At 47.5% G+C, this 18182-nt stretch overlaps 4 protein-coding genes across 4 annotated transcripts in view; 3 read left to right on the forward strand and 1 right to left on the reverse strand.

Annotated features, from left to right (window-relative positions):
• Nucleotides 1–35: 35 nt before the first annotated feature.
• On the forward strand, nucleotides 36–7288 carry UFD1 (ubiquitin recognition factor in ER associated degradation 1). Its single transcript, XM_040603166.1, has 12 exons — nucleotides 36–171; nucleotides 508–640; nucleotides 1350–1382; nucleotides 2631–2752; nucleotides 3103–3233; nucleotides 3625–3697; nucleotides 4413–4481; nucleotides 5008–5073; nucleotides 5357–5404; nucleotides 5778–5866; nucleotides 6671–6752; nucleotides 7163–7288. The coding sequence occupies exons 1-12, from the start codon at nucleotides 169–171 to the stop codon at nucleotides 7235–7237; spliced, it is 924 nt and encodes a 307-aa protein (XP_040459100.1). The 5' UTR covers nucleotides 36–168; the 3' UTR covers nucleotides 7238–7288.
• A 723-nt stretch (nucleotides 7289–8011) lies between these two features.
• Nucleotides 8012–9076, forward strand: C1H22orf39 (chromosome 1 C22orf39 homolog). Its single transcript, XM_040603194.1, has 3 exons — nucleotides 8012–8172; nucleotides 8253–8420; nucleotides 8901–9076. The coding sequence occupies exons 1-3, from the start codon at nucleotides 8149–8151 to the stop codon at nucleotides 9024–9026; spliced, it is 318 nt and encodes a 105-aa protein (XP_040459128.1). The 5' UTR covers nucleotides 8012–8148; the 3' UTR covers nucleotides 9027–9076.
• Nucleotides 9077–10095: 1019 nt separating this feature from the next.
• MRPL40 (mitochondrial ribosomal protein L40) lies at nucleotides 10096–12663 on the reverse strand. Its single transcript, XM_040603180.1, has 4 exons — nucleotides 12523–12663; nucleotides 11927–12010; nucleotides 10823–10978; nucleotides 10096–10498 (listed from the first exon to the last, which is right to left on the reverse strand). Exons 1-4 carry the CDS (start codon nucleotides 12582–12584, stop codon nucleotides 10189–10191), a joined length of 612 nt encoding a protein of 203 aa, XP_040459114.1. The 5' UTR covers nucleotides 12585–12663; the 3' UTR covers nucleotides 10096–10188.
• A 348-nt stretch (nucleotides 12664–13011) lies between these two features.
• LOC121092355 (protein HIRA) overlaps nucleotides 13012–18182 on the forward strand; it is a 38090-nt gene continuing 32919 nt past the window's right edge. Inside the window, exon 1 of the mRNA XM_040603208.1 lies at nucleotides 13012–13214. Within this exon, the coding sequence (XP_040459142.1) occupies nucleotides 13178–13214 (37 nt within the window). The 5' untranslated portion in view covers nucleotides 13012–13177. The remainder of the gene's footprint in view (nucleotides 13215–18182) is intronic.

The raw sequence follows: 18182 nt of genomic DNA on the forward strand, positions 1-18182 counted from the left end.
AGCCGCGTGGCACGCCGGGAGGGCAGAGCGGCGGGGGCGGGCCGTGGGGTGGGGCCGGCGGCGGCGGGCAGAGCCCCGTCAGGCGAGAGAGCGGCGCGGCCTGGTCCCGCCCCGCTGAGGTGTGTGGGGAGCCCGAGCGCGGCCGCTCCGCGCCGCAGCGCCGCCGCCATGGTGAGGCCCGCGGGAAGTGCCGAGTCACGGCGGGCGGGCGGGCGGTTGGTTCGCGCTCCGCCAAGGCCTGTGCGGAAGCCGGCAGTGGTGCGGAGCGCTGGGCTGAGGGCGGGGGTCGGCGTCTCCCCGCGGGGCGCGGGCTGGGGCCGTGCCCGGCCGCCCCCTCCGCGGCGCCTGGGGGCGCGCTGCCGCCGTGTCCCGCCGCCTGGCGCTCGGCGCGGCCTGGCGGGCAGCGGCCGGCGGCTCTCGGCGGGGCTACCCTGCTTCGGTTCGGCAGGCCGCGACGAGCCGGGGGGGCCGCTAACGCCGCCTCCTCGCCTGTGCTTCCCCCTCCAGTTCTCCTTCAACATGTTCGACCACCCCATCCCGCGGGTCTTCCAGAACCGCTTCTCAACCCAGTACCGCTGCTTCTCCGTGTCCATGCTTGCCGGGCCGAATGACAGGTCAGATGTGGAGAAAGGCGGGAAGAGTATGTGCATGTTTTATTTTAACTAATAACCTGTTGGAAGAGTGTTTAGGAACAATTCCGAGCCGTGCAGCTTGTGGCCAGACCCGCAGGAGCCGCGGTGCCGGCTGCGGCTGGGCCCGGGTGGGCCGAAGGGAGGAGGCGGCCGCGGCCCTCATTGCCTTTCTGTGTAATTAAGCAGCTGACGGAGTGAGTCCAGCTTTATGAGCATTAGAACACAGTCTTCTCTCTTACAGTCCCCTGTTAAAATCGTAGATCAATAATAAGCCATGGGAATTTATGATTAAACACTACCCTCCACCACCATCCCTTTATTTTTGTACCTCACTCAGCTTGAACAAAGAGAATTGATCGACCAACTTCGTTTTCAGGCTGTCAGACTAATGCTATGTTGTTTTAAATTAGCATCGATTTCACAGCACTTACAAGCCCCCAAAAAGTTACCTTCAGGAAACATGTCCTCTAGTGCTAGGTATTGTAAAACCTTGTCTTCCCTTTTATCCAGATTAAATTCTGGAATATCCGTGCTAGCAGATGTATTTGTCAGGACTGGTTCTACTGAAATCTCTCACTCGAAAATGAATTTGTAGGAGATTTTACAGTCTCCTTTTTTATGAGAAGAATTTAGAGAGAGGAATGATAAAATTGTATGTTATGGACTCTTTGTATACACATACTTTTCCTAATCTTACATTTTTCCTCATTTCTGCAGTAATTATGCCACCATCGGCTTTGGATCAACTCAGTAAGTGAATATTTTATTCTGGAATAATAACATTAGAAATAATAAGCAAAGGTGTAAGGAAATACTGCATTATTTTAGTTATTTATTAAAATCTGAATTAAATAGAGAATATGAGACTCATTAGTTCAAAAAATGTATTTTGTTTGTCAGAATTAATGGGGCGTGTCTGTCTTCAAACACAGACATGTGAAGTGTTCGGCTGCCTGAGGCATGAATCAATATTTAATAACTTAATAGTGTATTCAGTATAATGGTTACAGTTAACGTTATAGTTGTATAGAAATAACTAGAGTCCGAAATAAATTCACTGAGTATTTCTTAAGGCAGGAAAGCAAAAACAGCACTGGGCGGCTGGGGAGTCGCAGCTCCATCCAGGCTTACGAATTCCGACAAGTAACACAGCCCTTTTATCCTCAGCTTAAGGCTGGTTTAAGCAAGCAGTTATGCTCTCAGTCCCATAGCAAGAAGCTGTATATTACAAAACTAATCTATTTTTACACTAAGGTCTAAACAAAGACAAAAGTTGTCGTAGTAACATGAGATTATGCTTTAACATTTGCCTTGAGAAGGTACACCTCGCAACCTCACCGTTAACAGTTAACTCTTTTCTTGCCAGACAGAATGTTCTCAAATCTGTTGCAGCAAGATCATTCCTTTTGTTAAAACCCAATTTGATCAGTAAATTACCCTTAGTTACTTATGACAGTTAATCTAGTAAATTATTGTTCTGGATGCTGTTGTCTGGAGAAAAATCTGTTTTAAAGACAAAGTAAGTTATATTTAATTTAAAATGGGGAAAAAGATAACTGAATCAATAGTGTAGGTTGGTTTTATTGGCCTTTTTAACTAAGTCCCCCCCCCCTCCCCAGCTCTGAGTTTTAGCCTTAATAAAATTTATTTGAGAAATTCTTTCAGTCAGGATTTAATTTTAAAATAAACAGGGCCTGTTAAAATTCATTAGAGCACAAGGACATAACAATAATAGATTCCTCTGCTAATATGCGCTGCCAGCTCATCTCTGAGCTTGAGAAAATGTTGGAGAGGCATTTAAAGCTCTTAAGTGCAATGGTAATACAGTATTTTTGTATCTGCACGCTCTCCTGGATTTGTAGTTTTGAGCAATTGGAAAAATGTGAGGGGAATCCTCTCCTATAGTTGGGCCCATTCTCTTGCTAACGTTGAGGCTCTGAAAGCTTCGGAAGTCTGTTAGTGGCTTTTAACAAATCTTTTTTTCTCCTTTCCCACCAGGCCGACTTAATATTACTTACCCGATGCTGTTTAAGCTGACCAATAAAAATTCAGACCGAATGACACACTGTGGAGTGCTTGAATTTGTGGCCGATGAGGGCATATGTTACCTTCCACACTGGGTGAGTTGTCTCATGCTGAACTGCCAAAACCTGAAGAGTAGGATTAGTGGGCTGTCAGTTTAATATTGAAGAGGCAGAATGTTTCCTGAAAGCATGTGTCTTTTCTAGTCATGTTCCTACAACAGCTTTCAGTCACAGCTCAGGTTTCCCTCAGTGAGAGTTTTAACTAAGCAAGCGAAGCAGACTGCTTTTTAAGATGCACCTGACTTCTTCCTGAAATTAAACCATTGTAAACGGGAGCAAATCAAGGAAGATGGTGGCCCCAGCAAAAATAGGTGTATGCAAGGAAAGACGATTAAAAACATCACTCATGTTGATAGTTCTCTGGATTTTTGTTTTTGTTCTTGCAGATGATGCAGAACTTGCTGCTGGAAGAGGGGGGCCTGGTGCAAGTGGAAAGCGTTAATCTTCAAGTTGCTACTTACTCAAAATTTCAGCCACAGAGTCCAGATTTTCTTGACATCACCAATCCCAAAGCTGTGTATCCTTCCTATTCAGTTATGGAGTAGGGGACAAAAGTTTTCTCCCAAACTGGAATGATGAAGCAGAACTAACTTTTCAGGTGTGGCTCATGCTCTTCCAGTATTAGGTAACTTCTGAAAACAGAAAGGATGGAGAGTGTATGTACAGAGATGTTGCCAACTGCTGACTGAAAGAGTAGGCTGGAGTGAATGAATCTTGGCTTCAAGTCCAATGAGTTTGGGTGTCCCTTAGAAGATCTCGTCCACCCTAATGTTTACTAAAAGGCTGTCTACAGTACTCCTGACTTTTAAACCACGTTTCAGATACCAAGGATCAGCTTTATAACATAGTAACTTTAAATCTTTGATGTTGCATTGAAAACAAATGTTTCATCTTAACATACTGCAAAGATTAGAAAATGCCCTGAGAAACTTTGCTTGTCTGACTACTGGGGATGTTATTGCCATCAACTACAATGAAAAGGTACAGTATACAAGTACACCAGTCTGTGCAAGTTTTGTTTGGATGCCATCAATTTAAGGAAAAAAATTCTACCCATGTGAAAAAAGTACACTATATTTCAGTAGATGTGACTGCATAAGTACTTTGACTACATCTTGTGAATAGGTTATATAGATGAGTGGGTTTGGCAGCACATCTGCACATTTGATCACTCTGTGTTGTAGACTAAGCTCGGTTGTTGGATGTTGGTGCTAAAACAATCAACGCAGAGCTGTGCGGTGTTGTTGACAAGCAATACCAGATGTTAATTTCACAATTGGTTTTATATTGGAGGAAAAAAGGGGTCAGTGAAGTTTTCTGAGTGGCTGTTTAGACTTCTTTTGATTCGCGAGAAAATAAATTTTCATGCTGTTGATGATGTTTTTACAAGTTGAGGGACAGAGTTCATCCTAAATTCAGAATTTGTTTTCAAAACTACAGGTTGAGGCACAGTGAGAGTGCAGCAAGGCACAGTAAAAGGTAGTTACTCTAGCTCCAGCATATAGTAATCTTCTAAGTTAAAAAAATCTTTGTGCCGTGGTTCTGTAGAGACCCTGCAGTATTCAGTGCCCAACCTGAAAGAACACTTATTTCAATTTTCTTGAAGCTGTCTGAAGGGAAGGGTTTAGATACAATTTTCTTGGGTATAAGTTGAGCTCTTTCATGTGCAATCTTAAAATATTCTTTACTGTTTCAGATCTATGAGCTTCGGGTAATGGAGACCAAACCGGATAAGGCTGTGTCTATCATCGAATGCGATATGAATGTAAGTTAAAGCAGATGTGGAAGGTTTGCTTTTACTGTGTCCTTCCCAAAAGGGGAGGAGGGCATCTCATTCAGTGATAGCGCTGTACCCTGCGCACCTCTAATGCTGCAGGAGAGGTAAAATCGGATGAGATAGGGAAGACGACTCGTCTGAGGGTACCCCGTCTACCTTTGCGACCACCTCTGTGGTCTCGAGCTGCATCATCAGGTGACTGTAGTGCCTAGGAGTTTAGTGTTTAGCTTCAATGTGGTTTATAATCTGAGTTTTATTTAATAGCCTTGTCTTGATTCAAACTCTGGTGACATTGTGGGGTGCTGGTTTACAGCTCTGTTTCAATGACATGCTAAAACTCATTCCTGAAAGGCTTAGTCTTTTTTAGTTTTGAGTTAAAATGTTTCAACACGCAAACCAGTTCTTTCTAGATCAAAATGGAGTGATTGGGGAGTTTTGAGGAATACTATTGCAAAGCTTATGATTAAAAGAAAAATAGCAGTCATGCTTATTTTCATGCTTCTTGTGTAAATAGGTGGATTTTGATGCTCCTTTGGGATACAAGGAACCAGAAAGAAGTGCACAACATGAAGAGACCGCGGTACGTTAAACTTCTGTTTTTCAGCAGCGTATTCCATAGAAGTCAGCCTTTCTTGTGATGGAGCAGTGAGCGCCAACACAGATTTTTTCCCTGAAACAATTTCTTAAGGCTGAACTTTACTTACCGGATGCTTTTGCTCGTGTTACTTAGGAAGTGGTTGTTTACCAACTGTTGATTTTGGAAAGGGATTGTTCTGAAGTTTTGTTTGATCAGAAATATGTGGAACTGTTTTCACGTGTTCTGCATATCAGAACGTGAGCTAACTTGTTTTTTCCCTTCACAGGATGTTGAAGCAGACCATAGTGGATATGTGAGTGACATAGGATTTCGTGTAAGTCCCCTGTTCCTGCTGGTTTCTGAATGTTGTGAAATTGTAAGGTAAAGTTGTCCCTAACAACCACACCACACTAGTACCTGTTCTTAGAGGTGCTCATCATTTAACTGGCAAGTATCTGTGTACGTTTTGTGGTGCTTACAGCCAGTAACAGTACGATTTGCTGTCCTTAAAAGGGCAGTCTATAAATGGGGAACTGAAACACACTCCTACCCGCAGGGTTCATCAGCTTATATGTACCAAAAAGAAACATGCTGAATTAAATAATTAAATAAAAATGATAGTAAGATTTCACAGACAATAGTACCCCTGTGCAGTGTGCTTTCAAATACAAGACACAGTTAAATTAAAACTTGTTACGTATACACAGGCATTCTCTGGTTCTGGGAACAGATTGGATGGCAAGAAGAAAGGTGTTGAGCCTAGTCCATCGCCAATTAAACCAGGAGACATTCGAAGGTATGTCTGTTTCATTCAGTTGTCAGTGAGTGAAGGGTCAGTGTTTGAGTGGCCTTTGGTTGGTTGGGGTTTTTCTTCTGCTCCTGCAATATAAACAGCTAATTTTGTTAAAAATTTGCATTTAGAAAAAAAATAATCTAATCATCTAGACTGACTGTGATGTCCCTGACTACTTGAGGTGGAGATCCTAAGTTAATGTTGCCTAAACTCAATCAACTCTGGTTCTATAGAACACATGTAGGGAAAGGCAGCAGGTCTAGACTGGGCTGGTGAGCTGGATCAGGTGATGCACAGAACCCTGCCAACTTTCTAAAGTGATATTTGGCGTAGGGTGAAGCCTTCTTTGAGTTGGGTGGGTAACCAAAGCCAAGCCATTGTTGGCAGTTTGGTTTTGTTGTTGGGTTTTTGGTGTTTTTTTTCTTGGAAGGAAACTTAGAAAGTTTATAGACTTTCTATATGTGCAGGGATGTGATTCATGTGGTGGTCTGTCATTTACACCTGTCATAATACAAATTGAACCCATGTGGAAAAAGCATGTCCATGACCCTGTGGAAACCACAGGCTACGTGGAAAGGTGACCACAACCAATCTTCTACAGCAGCTCCAGTATTTGATTATTTACTTCATGCAATGTATGCCTGTCTTCAGAAAATAATTCAGTGGTTTATCTATAGAATTATTTGGTAATGAAAATTTGCAGCCAGTGTTGGCACAATACTGATGGACGTAGAATAGGTCTCACTATGTTCACTTGGATGGTAGGTGTAAATGTTCTTTCATGATATTTTTGTGCTTCTTTTCCAGAGGAATACCCAACTATGACTTCAAGATTGGTAGAATCACATTCATTAGAAACTCACGTCCGCTAGTTAAGAAGGTTGAAGAGGTAAAAGTGGGATCCTTCCCAATTTTGCACAGAATTAGAACATCGGAACTACTGTCCCACTTAGTGGTTCCTCTCCATATTTGATTTTTCAGAGCAGGCTTCTGTTAAAAAGTGGTTTGAGTTAGGTGAAAGCAAACTCCAATTCCCTTGCTTACTAACATTAACAGATTGACCTAAATATAAGTTTAGTAAGCCAGCACATACTTGTTTCAGTTAGCTGAAAGATCACTGAAATGCTCATGTTTTATTTTCGGGAAGAAAGTGGTTAATATGTAGATTCAGGATGTGAAATGTCTACAGTCAGTTGCTGCCTTGATGGTATGTTCTTTCTAACAGTTGTTCAGCTTTCATCACACGCAAGTAGAAGTAACACACTTTTTTTTTTTTTTTTTTCCCTCTCCTTTTTCCAGGATGAATCTGGAAGCCGGTTTATTGCCTTTTCAGGAGAAGGCCAGTCCCTGCGCAAAAAGGGAAGAAAACCCTAAGCTGTGGTACCTTCAGTCAGCTAGGAGGAAAATAAAGTAACAATTGCAGCATATTGGATCTTAGTTATTGCAGTTGAGAGGAGAGGTTGTTCTGCAATGCAGGAGAACGCTTTCATTGGTCTAGGTTTCGTGTTTAAAACTGGAGCTGTCAAACTTTTCTTAATTTTCAGTTGAAAATTAAGTTCTAGGAATTCTAAAGGAGTGTTTTGTATGTGTGTAAGAGGGGAAAGTAGATCCCAGATAAACCTGAGAAGCAAACCCAAGTTCTGCCTTAGTAAAAGGTCTGATTCTTAGACTACATCCTCCCCTCTTACATCCTGAGTGGTGGTGGTCTCGTGCTGTGTTTGGCGTTTTCCTCCCTCTCTCTGTGTTCTGCCACAGTTTCAGGTAAACTTTTTGGTGTGGTGCAGAGGAACGCTAGCACTCGGCTGTGCAGGGCTTCTCTGCAGGGAGCATCTTCGATCTTCACTCAGGTGTTGGGTTTAGGAATCGTTCTGAGTAATCCCCTGAACTTGCTTTTCATTGGCTTTCGTACTAGCAATGTAACAGCACGTGTAGGAGAGGCGACCCCGGGTTCCCTGCCGAGCGCTGACGAGGGGGGACGGAGCTGTGGTGTCCCGCGGTGTCGGGTGGCAACCAGTGCGGCTTCCCAGGTGCCGGCGTGGCGTTCCCGGTCTGCCGCCCCTCTGCTCGGCCCAGTAAAGGTGCCTCGGTAACCCCCGTGCGGCTCCGGTGTGGTCATTGCGGAAAGAACTGGGGGCGGTGCGGGCAGCCGGGGGCGGTCACATGGCGCCCGGGGGCGGGGCGGCGAGGCAGGTGTTTGTGTCGCCCTTCGCCATTGGTCGGGCCGTGGTTCTCACAGAGCGGCGCGGGGATTGGCTGCGGGGCGGCGGCTCTGCGGCGCGGGCAGCATGGCGGGCGGCGGGAGCTGGCGGGTGAGCGGGGCGCGGGGCGGCGGGGGCTGAGGGGCCGCCATGGCGGCGCGGCTCAGCCCGGCCTCTGTGTCCGCCCGCAGCCGCCGCGGCCGTGCGAGGACTACTGGTGGGAGTGGAAGCACTGCCGCGGGCTGCGCCACGCCTTCCACCACTACTACGCGCACGGGGAGCTGCCGGCCTGCGGCCGCTGGCGGGACGACTACGAGGCCTGCCGCGCCTGGGAGAGCGGCCGCGCCGCCGCCGCCCAGGTACCGGGCCTGCGGGGGGGCTGGGGGCCCTGCCGGGCCTGTGGCGGCCTTGCCGTCCCGCGGGGGCGCTCATGGTGTTCGGCTGCACCGGCTCCTGCGCGCCGTTGTGTCGGTACCCTGCGTGGCAGCAGGGGGTCCCCTTCGTCGCGCCCGCACAGGCAAAGAAGCGTCCGGGGGCTGCGGCAGGGCAGCCGCCCCAGTCCCGGGGCGCGGGAGGAGCGGAGCCCTTCAGCTGCCTTCAGCCTCCCGGTGCGGCTTCTGGCGGTTCCGTTCAGCACGGAGGAGTCGGAGGCTGAACACAAACGGGACACAGCTAACAGCCTGCATCCTGGCTCATTTAGAGATCGTTTGGCACTTGCCTTTAAGCATGATAAAGCTTGTTTTCTCTCAGATAGTCACAGCAGGAAATAAGCTCTTGAAGACCGGACCATCTACCACTACCGTGGTAATTTATTTATTTTTCTCCCTCCTGTATTTCAGGAAGCTTTGTGCAAGAGTGAAAGAGCTCGAGTTATGGAAAAACAGAAACACGCTCCAGTGTGGAAGCTCAGGAAGAGCCCACCACCTGACTGGTATCTTCCACTTGACAAAGACAAACCAAATTAGAGAAACTGTTTTGCTCTTTGCTCAGTCATGTAATACACAATGCAAAATTATGCTGGTGTCGGTTTTTTTTCTTCCGTGTCATCTTGAAATTATACAGCCACAGCTCTTCCCTGCAGTACTTTAGTACTCATTCAAAAATACTGAGAATTTATTGAAACATCTGGTGTTTCTTAAAGGGAGAACTGAGGTGTTTGATTTGATTGTGATCTTTTACTACTGTCTTAACACTTCAGGATTTCATCTCAGCAACTTAGCAGGCAGCTTCCACATTAGCGCATATGCTATCTAGCGCCTTTTGCTAGACAAGGACCTCTTCCCCTGCCAGCCGATGCTGTGCACTTTTGGAACAAGGTACCCACCTCAGGCCTGCCAGATGGGAAAATAAAAGCAAGCTGGGATTCCTCCCTGCCAGTTCAGAGCAATCACAACCACTGGCATTTAAAAGGCATTTCCCAGATTCACGATTGTCATGGGTTAAGCTGCATGGGAAGCTGCAACCCTGCCCCTCTGTGGAACAGCTGTCAAACAGTGGGGTGTTGTCCATGGCAGTATTCAAAATTACTGCAAGAATAAAGGTTTTACATGAACAGAGAGAGATCCATTTTCTTTTAGGGCAAACCCTTAGAAACTTAGTTACAATAGTTACACGGGAATATATTAAAAAAACCAAACAATTTTGGCTTTGTCAACAGTATGTTTTCCATTTGTTTTCCCTCTTAGATGCACAAGTACTTCACCGAAGTCTGAAAAGAAAGGCAGTCAGCCGTGAGCTGCCACCACCCTTATGGTACAGACTGAGGCAGTGACTGTGACACTTTCCTCCTAGCATAGGAATCTTCCAAGTTACGGTTTATGCAGAACAAAAAAAATGCTGCTGGGGAGCATAGGGAGGGATGAGAGATGTAAGCCCAGAAATATACTTTATGAAATACTACTTCTTTGTCTTGTTCTAGCATGGCACGAGTGTAAGGTAGTGTTTTGATGGGTGTCTTAACTAGCTAGATAGCCATTTAAAAAATCAAACAAACAGATACTTCATTATGTTTTTTACAGTCACACACCTACAGTATTTTAACCTGCAGAAGGAGCTGTTTATTCTTACTCCATTCTTTCCTCCTTCAGTCGGCTGAGTAGCTCATGCCAGATGAACACCGAACTCCCATCACTGCGTATACACTTTGGTGATATCAACACATTTTCCTTCAGGAGGATCATAACCAAGAAGCGGTGGGGTATAATTAGGTCCATCTCTCTCAAAGGGGAAAAGCCCCTCATCTCGTCTGATTGCTGCCTGATACAGCTCTTCAGATTCAAGGCGCAGTTCCTTTAGTGCCTCTTGCTGAGCTTCTACAAGGGTCTGAATAGCTTTCTTTTCTGCCTTACCTTGTTTCTGCTTAAACAAACACCACTTCTTCATAAGCAAAACTCTTCTTTCAGTTTCCTCAAATGACAGAGCAGGAAGGCTTCGCACCCTGATAAAGATAACGGAGGAATTAGCCTGCACCCCAAAGAGCAAATTTGAAAAACAAGAACAAAAACCAAAACAACAAGAAACCCCACAAATATGTTTCATTCATGCAGTGTCTGAGGTCTTCCAGTCATTCTGATGGGAAATTCATGTTACTGTTTTTTCACTGCTTCTAGCAGAAGCAAATAAAATTTGCCTTCCAAGTTTTTGTCCTGGTAGAAGCAGATAAGGTTTTGTGCCAAGGCTGGCACTATATCGCAGTTTTGCGGAGAAAGAGAAGTGTTTCTACCATGGATGCAAGCGTATGGTGAAAGACAGTCCTACTTACCTGTTGCTATCCGAGTACTTAAGTGGCGTTATAAAATCCTCAATTGGAATCATTTCTGGGGCAGCTTTTTCCAACTTTTTAATCTTCTTTTTCATACGATCCTTCTGTGCTTGCTCTCTCTTTACATCCACTTTCTTCTTCTTCTTTGGTTGTGCTCTACAAAGGAAATTACATGAACGAAAGAAGATATTTTCTCATTTAATTCAACGCCAGAAGCATCCACTTTTCTAAAGATTGTTCCTTCCCATTGCTTAATTTGGTCCCTAATAGAAGTCCCAGCCATTAGCTTTATTCAAGTAATGTGATTTCCAGGAGACACTAATATGTCACGAGGCATTTTCTGCAGGGAGAACTGTGCCTGTCTGAGAAATTAACCTCCTGTTTTGTGCTGAACATCAGAATGACCTGAGCAAGTTCCACAAAAATAGAATTGGAATTGTTTTGCACTGGCTCAGAGTACAGCAGAGCAGCTAATCCGTTTATCTGCAAGTAGCCCTGTTGTCTTGCATTAAAGAGGAGAGCAAGTGGTTTTACACATGCTTCTAAAATTCCCACATTTGGAACCAAAGTCAGGCTGCAGATGTTACTTTCCTGTCATCCTCCACACAGATCCAATATCCTCAAGATACTGTGGCATCTATACTAATCCTCACAGTGGACCTGTGGACAGCATTCCTGCCTGGCAGACTGAAAAACCTTTACAGTGTGAAGCAGTCTCTCCAATGGTCCCTAATAGCTACTGGCATATTTTAAATCTAGCTGCATCAAAACAAACCATGGGTACCAAAAGGTAACATATACATAAATGCAGGCTGTCTAGTATAGCACTTCATATGGAATTACTTTCAGTTAAGCTAGGCTTTCATTTGCATCGTTGCTCCAAAAGGAGTTTTGGAGCAGAGCGTAAATCCGAACATCTCCAACCACATTCTGCGTCTGAGAAACCAAATACAACTACACAACAGCATAAAGTGATACTTGTATAGGTTACCACAGGACTTAAAAGCAAACATCTACAGTTCAAAGTTAATTTGGACTTGGGAAAATTGGTGTTCCCCTAAGGATATAAACACTTGTACGTAACCCTGTGGAAGTTGTGCTCACCTCACAGGGAGAGACGCCTGGAACGCCAGCAGCGAAGTCTGCCAGTGACTCCCTCGGGATGGAGCCGTCTGGGGCAGCCACGAACTGAAGGAAAATGAACATAAAGCATGAGGAGAGACTGACTTATGCACAAGAGCTATTAGTCATAAATTACAATGAATTTCCAGTTAGCGTTGGCTCCTTAATTCATGACAGTATACAGCGTTTACCCAGAGATGAGAACATCAAACCCTTCAGTAAAGTAACAAAACCCGAATTTGGGCTGTTTGTTATGAATCCAGCAGGTGCGGAGGGGTGAAGCAGATACATTTGGAAGATGTACGAATAGGTTAGCGTAATTTAATTCTTAAGCTCTGATAGCGGCCTCTCTGAGGGCTGATTTTGGAGAGGCAAAACCACCTCCGGTGACATTAGGAGGAGGCGCCGTTTCCCAGGTCTGGGCGGGTATCGCGGCGGCCCCGCCCGGCGGGGGCCGGGCCCGCACACCCCGCGTGCCGGGGGGGGGGGGCCGGGAAGGGTGGCAGGCTCAGGGCGCCCCCAGCGAGGAGCGCTTCGCTGGGCTTCCTCCCCCCGGGGCCGGGCCGCCGCAGCCCTACCTGAGCCGGACGCCGCCGGGCGCTACCAAGGCCCCGCAGAGCCGCCGGGCCGCCGCCAACATGGTTCTCTCAGGCTGCCAGAGGTGCGCCCGCGCTCCCGGCCGGCCGCGCTCCGCACCCCGCCTCCCCTGTTCCGGGCCACAGGCGTTCCGGCCGGTCTCCCCGCCGCCAGGCCTGAGGGAAGGCCCCGCCCCGCTCCGCCGGCTCCGCCCCGCCCCGCCGACATTGCCTCGCTCCGCCCGGCAGGGGGCGCCCGCCCGCGCCCGCCCCGGGGGCGGGGCCGCGGCGCCTCGCGGGATCTCGCCCCCCGCCGGCCGAGGCGGGGGAACGCTGGGGCTCGGGGGTGGCTGTTTCCCGCCGGGCCGGTTAGGCGGTTGCCAGGCGCCGAGTTCCGGCGTTGCCGGGAGCCGCCGGGAGCCGAGCGGGGGATGCGGCCGGGCGGCGGGGGGCTGCGGCACGGGCGGGCGCCGGGGCATGGAGCGGCGCTGAGGCGGCTCCGGCCGGCGGAGGGGGCGGGCAGAGCGGCGCGCGGCGGGGGCCCATGGTGGCCGGCGGCCGCTGAGCTCCGCCGCTCGCTCGGCCGCGGAGACAGCCCGGGCGGAGCCGCCCTGGGGTCCCGAGGGCGGAGGCCGGCGGGGGCCCCGGGCGGGGAACAATGAAGCTCCTGAAGCCGACCTGGGTCAACCACAATGGTGAGGGGCGGCCGGCCGCGCCGCCGGGCAGCAGGTGCCGCGGGCCCGGCGGGCAGGTGCGGCGGGGCGGGGGGCGGCACACGCGGGCCGCGAGTCTGAACGCGGGGGGGGCCGGCTCCGGCGGCGGCCGCCGCCCGCCGTGCGCGGGGTGGAGTGGCCGCGGCGTGCTCGGGGACCCGGCCGCGGGCAGGTGGCGGCGGGCGGCGGCAGCAACAAGTTCTCCCCCCAGCGTGTCCCGGGGGGCTGCGCGGAGGCCGGGGGCTGGCAGTGGGGCGGAAACGAAACCGGCGTTGCCGGGCGGTGTGGCTGCCAGGGCGCCGAGCGGGGCTGGCGAGCGGGCCGGGCCGGCGGCCGGCCCCCAGAAGATGGCTGAAGGGAGCGGGGGCTGCTGGGGGCACGGTCGGCCCCGGCTGCGGGGGCTGCGCTGCTCGCCCTGCCGGCGGGCACGCTGGGCAGCGCACCCCGGGGCTCGGAGGGGGCCAGCTTGAGCCACGGGGCGGCGGGTGGCCGGTGCCGCCGCGGGGGCCCCACGTTGCTGGGTCAGGTTGAGCGCTGAAGCCCCCAGATGCCGTGAGCCGCAGCAGCGGTGGGCCGTGCCTGCCCCTGCTCTGGCGGTGCTGTAGAGGTTTGTGAGCTCAGGCGCTTCCCGAATGGAGCGTGGGTACCGGCAGAAAGCTGTGGGTCTTCCTAGCGTGGCCAGTGCAGGATAGCATCAGTGTTACATACTTACACCGCTTATGAGGAATTTCCGGAGCAGTGTTCCTGACAAAGCGGTGAGAAGAGCCCTAACATGAAGAGCTCGCTTCTCTTTATGCAAGTTTTGTCCTCAAATTCATGGGTACAGCTTTATTTCAACTGCAAATTGTATGCCCTGCTATAAATGTCAATAGTTGCGACTCATCTCGCTGACTGGTATCTAGGATAAAACCCAGTCAAAGACCATCTTATTCAAGCGGGAAAAGTGTGCTTCGAGTTCAACAACACAGATGCAACTTCACAGCTGCCTTTCTGTGTGCATTGTTGTCTTTGTAATCGTGCTGCAGATTTTAAGAACTTTAACTTAAGCTTCAAGTTGCCATTTGCACGCATCTTTACTTGAAGTGCTCTCCAGGGACCGTACAGTCAGCAGATGGACCTAGGCTTTTAACAAAAGGTTGTAGTGAACTGAAAAAATGTGAAAGTACTGTATTTGAGATGTTTTTTATGTTTCTGCTTGGTTAATCTAAACAAATGTAGCATTTACGTCTTAGTTTCTGGCAGGCTGTGGGCAGCCTGTCCTGTGCCTCTCTGGATCTTCAGTGGGAGCGCACTTACAAGCAGCTGAATGAAAACTTTCAGCCTAAATCTTTGCCAGTCACAGAGAGTAGATCTGTCACCTCTTTCCTCACTTCTTTAACGGGTGCATCTCTTGGTATGAGTGTGTATTTGAAGTCTGTGGCAATTTAAAATAGTTCTAACCATTGCAGGAAAGAGTCTTCAGCCAAGCAGTTTGCAGCGAGGCTCCATTTATGAAGCTCTGCGATACTTTGCCTGGTGGCTAATGCATTACACAGGGCCTTGATTGTCCCAAATCTTATTCCCGTTTCTGCCACTGTCCTGCTGGGATGAGTTTGAACAAGTTGCTTTGCCATAGTTTCTCCACCTGCAAAACAGACGTTCATCACTGGCTTCATTTGTAAAATACTTTAAGGCCTGCTAGCGTATACAGGACTACATAGTATTTATGTGTCCTTATCCTGGGGGCAAGGAGTGCAGGATGAAAACTGGTGAGTTTAGTCAGCCTCTTTTAACACACCTGCGTTCAGGATCCCGCAGGCATCGCTGTGTGGAGGTAGTCTCTATCACTTTTAACGGGCCTGCCTGTTTGCTCTGAAACCCCTCCAGAAACAGGGTAAAGATCGTTTATACTGTGTGTGCTGGAGACTCATCGTGATAATTCTCACTCTCTTTGTTTTCTCCACGTGCACAAGAGGCTGCTTCACTGTTGTTGCTTTGTGAGCGAGAGTCCCGATAGCAAGACTGGCTCTTCCACACACCATGCTGATCAAGGTGCTGTTATTCCAGCCTTTCCCTCTCCCCACTCAGTTTTGGGCTGAACGGACTAGAATGAGTTTAATGATGCTTACAGGCATACGTTCTCCGTGAGATAATAGACATTAGAAGTTGGTGTCATAGTCGGGAAATTCAGTACACCTGGGAATTGTGTGCTGCTCAGCCAAGATGCTGTGCATTTATGGTAAAAGCATTTCAACACATTTGGCTCTACAGGTTTTTGTCTTGCAGTTCTTAATGTCACTTTTTCTGAGTGCTTAGTGGAAATATTTCTTCTTCAGATGCATCTTCCATAAGCTTTTCACACCTTTAATGTGAGTTTATTAGATTTTGCATGAAGTTCTCATTGTTGTGCTCTTCCATGTTTCTTTGACTTAGAGCAAGGAATAATATTGAAAAGTGCAATCTAATGGTGGGGGCGGGAACAGATGACTGTAAGATACAGATGGTGTGGTTCACTTCTCCTTCCCAGTTTCCCATTCAGTACCTCTGTGAAAGATGCACCCCGCAGCTGACAGTTGTATATATAGATTTGGCGCACAAGGGTTTGGGAGCCCTGGCGCTTACAGAGGGCTAACGTGGGCAAAGGCCCTGCAGGGAGTCCTTTCCTGTGCTGAGAAACCCGTGCAAACTCCAAGGTGCTGTTCACGTATAACAACTTGTAGAAATTGGAGCCTGGTTTTGTTTAAATACGGGCACAGAGTTTATTATCTCTCCAAGCTGTAATGGTGGAATGTAAATATTTGAATTGATTTGTGAGTCATGTTGGATGTTATGTATCGGATGGGCTGGAAGCAAAATGAATAGAAAGTCATTCATCTTGTGGTAGAAATTCACATAATATTTTCTTTCTATTTCATTGATTAGTGCCTAAAGTTAAATAACAAACAAAAATGCTGCAATATTTAAAATTGCTTTTTTATTTCAGCTGGTATATTTTTTCTAAAGGTGAGACCTCTTCCTTGGGCTTGAATTATCTTACTTGGAACTTTTTGTTCCAAGCCTGTTTCATTATTGGTTTTTCTTTTAAGTACATAGTGGGTATTTGGGTTCTTTAAACAAATATTCCAACAGGACATCTGGTCTATCATAAGGTGTTCTGTTTTTAAGGAACCTGGTTTTCTTCCTCATGCAGTGTGATGCTGGGAGGTTCAATAATTTAAACTGTGGGTTTTTTTTAAGAAATTATTACAAGAGGGCAAAATGTCTTAAAACATGCTATGTTATATTTGAATGTTACTGCTTAGTATCACCTAAATTTTGTTTTGTTGTATGGTTACTGTAGGAAGTTCAACACATTTCCAGCTAGGAGCATGGGAAAGCATTCAGTCACTTTGAAACAGGGACCTTGTGCCTTTTGGCTTTTTTTGACAGGATCTAATAATGTAATCAGATAAAGACATGGACCTGGGGAAGGAAGCGGTTGTATCAAATAATGGCTCCTTCTCTGTTATTTTGAGAAAGTGAAGGAAGTGTGGAAAAAACCCAGTGTGTGTGATCAGTATATAAATTACAGGTAGTATGGAACAAGTCTCACAGCTTTAACCTGTGACAGTTGTCCACCACTGTAAATGGTATTCCCTTGATAATGGTACCCTGGAGGAAAAATTACCCTGGTAATGACTTTGTCTTGCTAAATTTCTGTCCTGTGATTGCTTCATCTGTTCTCTGTTGTTGTTTTGGGTTTGGGTTTTTATAATAATTTGACATCTCTAGGCTGATAAAACTGGAAACAAATACAAGTCTTGGTTTACTTGGGCAAACTATCTAATGGTTATTGAACTTGTTCTGTGTTTTAAGGGGTAGACACAGAAGTATAGAGAGCAAACCTATTAAAACCATAAAGGAATTCCATCTAGTTCATGGAAGAGTTAATATATGTTCATAAGCAGGTAGCTTTACTAGTGGTTCCTTTTTTCAAATCTAAGTAATCAACTTTAATCATGGAATGATTTGCTTTGGATGGGGCCTTGAAGACCATCTAGTTCCAACCATGGCAGGGACACCTTCCACTAGCCCAGGCTGCTCAGAGCCCCATCCAGCCTGGCCTTGAGCACCAGGGATGGGGCACCCACAGCTGCTCTGGGCAGCCTGTGCCTCGCCACCCTCACGGTAAAGAATTTCTTCCTAATATCCAATGTACATATATCCTTTTTCAGTTTAAAACCATTCCCTTGTCCTACCCCTGTCATGACAAGCCCTGTGTTTCTCAATAGCCAAGAAAAGTGCGCACAGGTCTGGGGCAGGGCACTGGGAAGATTTCCCTTTCCAGGTTGGTGCATTAGCTCTCAAGTGCCTCTTACTGCTGACGTTGACACTTTGAACGTGCCACTATGAACTCCACATGTGTTTCACCTATGTCTGTACTCCTGAATATGAGTATGTAACAAAACTGCCTTGAAACTTCATGGAGCGTTTGTGCCAGATGGGAACTGAATTGCTTGTGACATTGATGTGCTGCTTTCTGATAAATAGTAAAGCTATAACTCTGAGGGTGGCTGAAGGGTCCAGATCAGCTCCTCTCTAGTCTGGATTATACCACTGTGAGTCTCCACGCTTTCTGGTGCTGAAACATGCGGTAGCTCTACTACTACCTGCAAAATGGATGCGAATGATCTTTTTAGCTGAAGTGGTAGAAGCTCAGGTTCCTATATCCAGTAGTTGCTGTTCCCTGCAGGCGTCCAAACAGGGAAGCTGCTGTGCTTTGCTTCACCAACAGGTCATTCATCCAGAGCCAGGAATGAAATCCTGATGCCGTGTGGCCCTGAGCTAATTCTGAAGTAGTTGCTTCCCTCTTTGGTTTGCTCTTGTCAGCTGAAGTTTATCCTTTCCTCCACTAATAATATTACTTCAGAAGAGCACAGTGAAAGTGCTGCGGACTGAAAACTATGGGCTCTAAACAACCGAACAGTCTGT

Source organism: Falco naumanni, chromosome 1, assembly GCF_017639655.2.
Source record: "Falco naumanni isolate bFalNau1 chromosome 1, bFalNau1.pat, whole genome shotgun sequence".
Taxonomy (NCBI): Eukaryota; Metazoa; Chordata; class Aves; order Falconiformes; family Falconidae; genus Falco; species Falco naumanni.

What these genes read in the sequence shown, in the direction of transcription:
- MRPL40 (XM_040603180.1), bottom strand. Translation starts at nt 12,584, where the DNA reads ATGTTGGCGGCGGCCCGGCGGCTCTGCGGGGCCTTGGTAGCGCCCGGC. An exon ending in CAGGCGTCTCTCCCTGTGAG is followed by an intron (nt 10,979 to 11,926) that starts GTGAGCACAACT and finishes TTTCCTTTGTAG; the next exon opens with AGCACAACCAAAGAAGAAGA. An exon ending in AAGTACTCGGATAGCAACAG is followed by an intron (nt 10,499 to 10,822) that starts GTAAGTAGGACT and finishes TATCTTTATCAG; the next exon opens with GGTGCGAAGCCTTCCTGCTC.
- C1H22orf39 (XM_040603194.1), top strand. Translation starts at nt 8,149, where the DNA reads ATGGCGGGCGGCGGGAGCTGGCGG. An exon ending in CGGGCGGCGGGAGCTGGCGG is followed by an intron (nt 8,173 to 8,252) that starts GTGAGCGGGGCG and finishes GTCCGCCCGCAG; the next exon opens with CCGCCGCGGCCGTGCGAGGA. An exon ending in GCCGCGCCGCCGCCGCCCAG is followed by an intron (nt 8,421 to 8,900) that starts GTACCGGGCCTG and finishes CCTGTATTTCAG; the next exon opens with GAAGCTTTGTGCAAGAGTGA.
- UFD1 (XM_040603166.1), top strand. An exon ending in CCATCAACTACAATGAAAAG is followed by an intron (nt 3,698 to 4,412) that starts GTACAGTATACA and finishes TTACTGTTTCAG; the next exon opens with ATCTATGAGCTTCGGGTAAT. An exon ending in TGAGTGACATAGGATTTCGT is followed by an intron (nt 5,405 to 5,777) that starts GTAAGTCCCCTG and finishes ACGTATACACAG; the next exon opens with GCATTCTCTGGTTCTGGGAA.